The sequence below is a fragment of the Phalaenopsis equestris genome, unplaced genomic scaffold (assembly GCF_001263595.1).
Source record: "Phalaenopsis equestris unplaced genomic scaffold, ASM126359v1 Scaffold000413, whole genome shotgun sequence".
In the NCBI taxonomy this organism is placed as follows: domain Eukaryota; kingdom Viridiplantae; phylum Streptophyta; class Magnoliopsida; order Asparagales; family Orchidaceae; genus Phalaenopsis; species Phalaenopsis equestris.
Genome location: NW_018164854.1, coordinates 892,033 through 899,056, shown reverse-complemented (window position 1 = coordinate 899,056; position 7,024 = coordinate 892,033). Strand labels below are relative to the sequence as shown.

Below are 7,024 nucleotides of genomic sequence, written 5' to 3'. Positions count from 1 at the left end.
CCAACTCCCTGGCTCGCTTCTCCCGCCCTATCGCACAAAAATCCACACAAGCTGTCTCACCGGTCGGTCTGTCCTCGCTGTCACGCGAAGAACCGCATCTGCTACCTCACCTGCTAACGGGCTCTTTTTGTCTCATGGAAAACTCATCACGCCTACCAACTCACTAGTCTACTTAAAATACTATATATATCTTTAATGAATGGTTTTTTTAAATTTAATTTACTACAAGGCTACAAAGATTTATAATAATTAAAAGTATTAATAAAGAAAATAGAATAAAAATTATTAAATTAGATTCAAATGATGTTTTAAATCTTGACCCAATCCTTAACATATGATGGCTATGTGATTAGGGTTGTCATAATGACTCTTTGTTCGTGATCGGCTCGTGTTCAACTCGCTAAGCAAGTGAGTCGAACACGAAGACACTTCTTGAGCTCGAAATATGAACGAGTCGTGTTCGACCTTTAATGAATGGTTTTTTTTAAATTTAATTTACTACAAGACTACAAAGATTTATAATAATTAAAAGTATTAATAAAGAAAATAGAATAAAAATTATTAAATTAGATTCAAATGATGTTTTAAATCTTGACCCAATCCTTAACATATGATGGCTATGTGATTAGGGTTGTCATAATGACTCTTTGTTCGTGATCGGCTCGTGTTCAACTCGCTAAGCAATGGAGTCGAAAACCTCGTTAAATCTCTGTGTTCTTCTGGATTTGTGTCGATTCTTGTTTTTCTTCGCCCTATTTTTCTCAACAAGCTCGCTAAGCAAGTGAGTCGAACACGAAGACACTTCTTGAGCTCGAAATATGAACGAGTCGTGTTCGACTCTTTTACAATACAAGATATGAATTGTGACTTGAAGTATATTTTTTAGATTATAATTAATCGTTCCCGAAATAAAAATATTATAATTAATCTCAGGTTCTCAACTATTTGATCAGTTTCGAGCTTCTAAAAAAATCGAATAATGATCCCTGTGTGTAAATATTTATTTAATATTTAGGTTTTACAGTCACATTAACATACATGTATAAAAATTGTAAATAAAAAAATATGCCAAAGCTAATCTCCAGAAGATCTAACAATTAAAAAAAAAAAAAGTACTACGGATTAAAGCCCACTACCATAAGACAAGACATTGAGGTTCACTTGTCCAATACAGTGAAGCCATTCGCGCCAATACAAGCAAGGTCAAAACTTCCCCTTTCTCGTAACCAAACAATTAAGTGGACTAAAATAAGTCTAAGAGCCTCGGGATCATCCCAATTGCTCCCACAGGGGCAACTCTTTCTTTCCCTTTGTCTAAGCGTTTTATCCCTTGAGCATAATTTACATGGCAAATCTGTGTTCAAAATCCTAAATAGTGTGGTGAGCGTGGATTATGTTGTCAACAATAAGAGGAGCAACACTAAGGAGAAACGCTCCAAAGAGACACTCTTAGCAAACAATAAACAAGGGGAGCTTACACATCAACAGATTCACTCCATTTATTACTCGCATGCTCAAAGAAATTCTTTCTTTCCCGTAAATTTGTGCATGCTTACTCTCTATCGGCAATCTCCAAGAAATTCTTTCTTTCCCGTAAATTTGTGCATGCTCTCCACTACGAAATATAGATACCTCCTAAGCTTCTCCCTCCATGTTACATGAAAGAATTTCATTCATGTATAAAACTTACTGGCTGGCCTTCTCTTTCGAGTGGAAAACTCACCGTGTCGGCCAACTCACTGGCTCGCTTCTCCCGCCCTATCGCACAAAAATCCACACAAGCTGTCTCCCTCACCGGCCGGTCCATCCTCGCTGTCACGCGAAGACCCGCATCTGCTACCTCACCTGCCAACGGGCTCTTTTTGTCTCATGAAAAACTCATCACGCCTACCAACTCACTAGTCTACTTCTCCCACTCCGTCGCACAAAAGCTCATCGCGCCGGTCAACTCTAAATGACAAATAAATTCAATAGTTAGATCAGACTTGTCGACTGACAACACAAACTAATGAATCAACTCGGAGGAAAATGATTCAAAAGCTGACAAGATATCACAAAAAGACGCCAGAACGTAGCGCAGAGAGCTCCTAAACAGGAAGTATCATTAGCGATTATATTTTTTGCATTAAAAAAAATTATTGTTCTTATCACATTTGCCACAATCAATGAGCAACAAAATTAGGAAAATTAATATGTACACTAAGAAAATGCCCATGTTGATCCTGTAAGACTATCAACCATCTTGAGCCAGCCGACCAAAAGGTTGTTGAACAACAGATTCCTATATGTAAAATACCCAAAATAATCTATACTAACCCCCACTTTAGCGAGACAACTACGTAATTTTATATTTGGTACTCTTTTCATTTATAAATAAGAGTGCTCTTTCATATATTAGGGGCTTTTAGTTCCCTTTTCTTATAATCCAAATATACAATGAAATAAAATGAGTCTATGAACCCCAAAAACACCTCATTCTCCCCATTAGTACAAGTCTCTCTTCTAGGACAAACTAGGACAGAAAATCCAACGATAGGATACAGTAACAAAATGAAGCCTTTATCCAACTAAGTGGCACCCGCTACATGAATCCTTTTTCTCCTTTACGTCTTATTGAGTGTTATATTTTCATTTAATTCTAATAAATAAAGATAATTTTTTATACAATATGTCAAATTCTTTTTAGGTTTACTTCTACCTTTCTTAATATAAGTTGAATCTAAACATCTACTCTTCTAACTGAATCATCAAATGGTCGACGTTTAATGTGACCAAGCCATCTAAGACGACCCTCTCTAATCTTGTCCTCCAGTGGAGCTACACATACCCTATCACGAATATATTCATTTGCATTTTGTCTCTAAGTGTCAAACCACTCGTCCACCCATGCTTTCTCATCTCAACAACACTTAACTTTGTTTTATGCTTTTCTTTTAAAAGCCAACATTCTGGGTCATAGACCATTGTGGGTCTCACCATTGTGTGTCTCACCATAATCTTATAAAATTATCCTTTAAGTCTAGCGATACTTTTTTTTATCACACAATAAGCCTGATGCATTCCTCCACTTCAACCAACCAACTTGAATTCTGCTAATAACACCCTCATCTATATCACCATCACTTTGAACAATAGACTTGAGATATTTCAAGATATCTAAAATGTACACACATTTTAATAATTTTATCACCCGTAGTTTCAACTCTATCATTAGAGCTACTACTAATAAAATTACATTTCATGTATTAAGAATTAGAGTACTCAAACAAAGGCATTTAGACTCCAATATAGACCTCAATAGTTCAAGCTTTTTTCCTGAACCATTTCTCTAGACTTATCCACAAAAAGGATATCATTTGCAAAAAGCATACATGAAGGTACATACTCCTATAAATGTCCAACAAGAACATCTATAACTAAGACGAAAAGATATGTGCTTAAAGCTAATCCCTAATGTAATCTAGTTGAAATAGAAAAATATTTGGTCAATCCTCCTTTTGTTCGAACACAAGTAACAACTCTGTATACATATCTTTAATAACTTGAATATAAGTCATATCAACATATTTCTTCTCTAAAACTCTCCAAATGACTTCTCTTGAAACATTATATTAAGTTTTTTCTAAATCTAAAAAAATCATATGTAGATCTTTCTTGTTCCTCTGTTCTTCTCCATCAAACCTCTCAATAAGTGTATAGCTTCCATAGCAGACCTACCGAGCATATTTCCAACAATAGAATAAGAAAATAAAATTACTAAGGGTGTATTAACAATAAAAGAAATGTCATTTAGGTACATACCATTCAATTCCTTGGTATATACACATATAACGCCTAACTTTTATATTTTACATCAATATCACATAAAATCTTTATATCTCATCAAAAAATCCTCGTTTTAACTTTTAAAAAGTGAAATATATCTTTTAATGCGTAACTAAGATGACATGTAAAAATTGGTATTTAGGTGCTGGATATGTAAATACATAGAAATTGAATGGGATGTATGTAAATATTCCTAAAAATCATAAGACTAAATATAATACAATATGACTGACGATGATGAAGAGTTTTTAAGAAGTTTCTTGGAAAGATGGCTATGCCTTCAAACATTGTCTTGGGCTACTTCTGGATCAGGGCACATCGAATTATCTTGGGCCGCCAAAGTAAACTAGGCGGGCCTTTAACCTTGTTGGGAAGCTGTTTCTACCGGAAAGAAATGTCAGCCCGTCAGAAAACAAAATATTAGAAATTTTTTTGAGTTAAAATGATTTTTAATTTGCTAAAATTAATTTGAGATAAGTATTGATCCGTGCAAGAAAATTTGCAGCGATAGAGTAATGGATTATCGTCTTAGCGTTGTACGAGAATTCAACACACACTCAGATAAACATGAATCAATCTGTGATGATACTAGAAGTTTTTACGTGAAAACCTGTAAAGAGTGAAAACCATGGGGTCTGACCCAGTTGTAAAAATCCACTATAATTTGATGATTACAGATGTCCCTTGTCCCACAGGCGGGAAAGGGTTACTAGTTTTTCAAGCTATAACGTTGACTGACGACGACGCGGTGGTCGACGAAGGTCAGCGGTGATGAAAGGTAGTCGACGACAATCGATGACGTTCAGTGGTGGTCAACGGAGGTCGGTGGTGGCTGACGAAAATCGATGAAGGTCGGCGGTGGTCGACAGAGATCAGCGGTGATCGGCGGTGATCTACGGTGTCCAGCGGTGGTCGACAGAGGGAGTAGCATTCAAGGCGTCATTTGGACGACGGAGAATCAAAGCATGTGAGAGGTGAGGCTCAAAGCCTTAAGTTCTCTCTCAAGTCTCCTCCCCTTATGTGAGTGCTGGAGCTCTATTTATAGTGTTCTGAGTGCAATTAATGCAAAAATATGAACAATTTTGATCAGGCGGTCTGAAGAGTTTCCCTCGATCGGATGCCGTTTGATGAACATATGAGTGTCCTAACGATGTCAGAATTGAGCAATCTTGGACTCGTTGAATTTGACTATAAACCGCTAGATTCGACATCTGGTTGATTTTCCAAATGTCTTTGTAAATCCTTCAAGGGTGGTTTAATGATTTGATATGGGGTTGATCCGACTCGGATCGGGCTAGTTTTTATATCATTGGGTCCATTTCATCGATCCGGTCAATTTGACTATAAACTTACTGAAATCGGAGCTCTAGATGACTTTTCATCAATATTTGAATATTTCTTGCTCAAAATATTGCCTCAAGATCCTGTCATGTTTCGAGATTTGTGTCAGATGATGATAATTTGTTGATGGCGTATCAAATATAATGCATTTAAAAATAATAAAAAAAATTATTTTACATTTTTTTACTTAAAATACATTACGACTATAGACTTAATTTGAGTCAAAATATTCCAAGGCATTTTTTTTTCAAAATATTTTTAAATAACTAAATTTTTTTTATTTTTTTCTTTAAGATATCGACACATTATGTGCTCATTAATGTAGGCATCAATGTACAAGTACAGTCCGATCAGCTTGCGTTGGCTTCAATTTGGGCGAAGAGATGCAGACAATATTTATGAAAGATTTACAGAATAATCAAGTATTCTACATTAGCCACCGGTTCTTTGAGAATTGTCGGACTCCCTTCCTGCCATCCTCTGTGCAGGAAGGGAGGGACACACATCTTGCTATTTGAATTGTCGGACTCGCTCTGATACCATGTTAAAACTCAGAATAATGTATAATACTTGATTATTTCATTGATATGAACAAGGGTATAAATAACCCTTACAAGAACTCTATAATAAGAAAAATAATAAAAATGAAATGATATGAAAGGAAAGATATATCATATAATATCTCCACTAATTAATTCATATTAATTATTAGGAGATATACGAAATAACACAAAATAGAAAACCAAATAATTCTTAATTTAAGGAAGTAAATATAAAATAGGAAAGAAAATATCTCCTTATATTAAGGAAATAACTTATTCCTCATAACTTCTTATAGGAATAAATTATTTCTTATTATAATTCTTAACAGAATGATCTTGGAATTGAGCTCATTCTCAAAACCTCAAGTTTTCTCTTAAGTCTCCCCCTCTTATGTGAGTGGTGGAGCTCTATTTATAGTGTTCTGAGTGCAATTAATGCAAAATTATGAACAATTTTGATCAGGCGGTCTGAAGAGTTTCCCTCGATTGGATGTCATTTGATGAACATATGGGTGTCCTAATGATGTCAGAATTGAGCAATATTGGACTCGTTGAATTCGATTACAAACCGCTAGATTCGACATCTGTTTGATTTTTCAAATGTCTTTGTAAATCCTTCAAGGGTGGTTTAATGATTTGATCTGGGGTTGATCCGACTCGGATCGGGCTAGTTTTTATATCATTGGGTCTATTTCATCGATCCGGTCAGTTTGACTATAAGCTTACTGAAATCGGAGCTCTGGATGACTTTTCATCAATATTTGAATATTTCTTGCTCAAAATATTACCTCAAGATCTTGTCATGTTTCGAGATTCGTGCAAGATGATGATAATTTGTTGATGGCGTATCAAGTATAATGCATTTAAAAATAATAAAAAATTATTTTACATTTTTTTACTTAAAATACATTACGACTATAGACTTAATTTGAGTTAAAATATTCCAAGGCATTTTTTTTTCAAAATATTTTTAAATAACTAAAATTTTTTTCTTTAAGATATGGACACATTATGATGCTCATTAATGTAGGCATCAATCTACAAGTAGAGTCCGATCAGCTTGCGTTGGCTTCAATTTGGACGAAGAGATGCAGACAATATTTATGAAAGATTTACATACTTTCCACTAAATTCCTAAGTATTTACATATCTAACATCCAAAATTCAATTTTTACATCCATATCAGCTTGCCGATGCATTCAAAAAAATGTAATATTCCTCTCTTTAAAGGTTAAAATAATGATTTTCTTGATGTGGTATAAATGTAAAAAAAGTGAAGTATAGGTGTTAGAAATGTAAATGCGTCGGAATTGAAT

The 7,024-nt window shown here is 34.8% G+C and overlaps 1 protein-coding gene across 1 annotated transcript in view; it reads left to right on the top strand.

Annotated features, from left to right (window-relative positions):
* Positions 1 to 1,958, top strand: part of LOC110027056 (AAA-ATPase At2g46620-like) — a 4,965-nt gene extending 3,007 nt beyond the window's left edge. The window contains exon 2 of the mRNA XM_020728327.1: positions 1,629 to 1,958. Coding sequence (XP_020583986.1) covers positions 1,629 to 1,958 — 330 coding nt within the window. The remainder of the gene's footprint in view (positions 1 to 1,628) is intronic.
* The last annotated feature ends 5,066 nt before the right edge of the window (positions 1,959 to 7,024 follow it).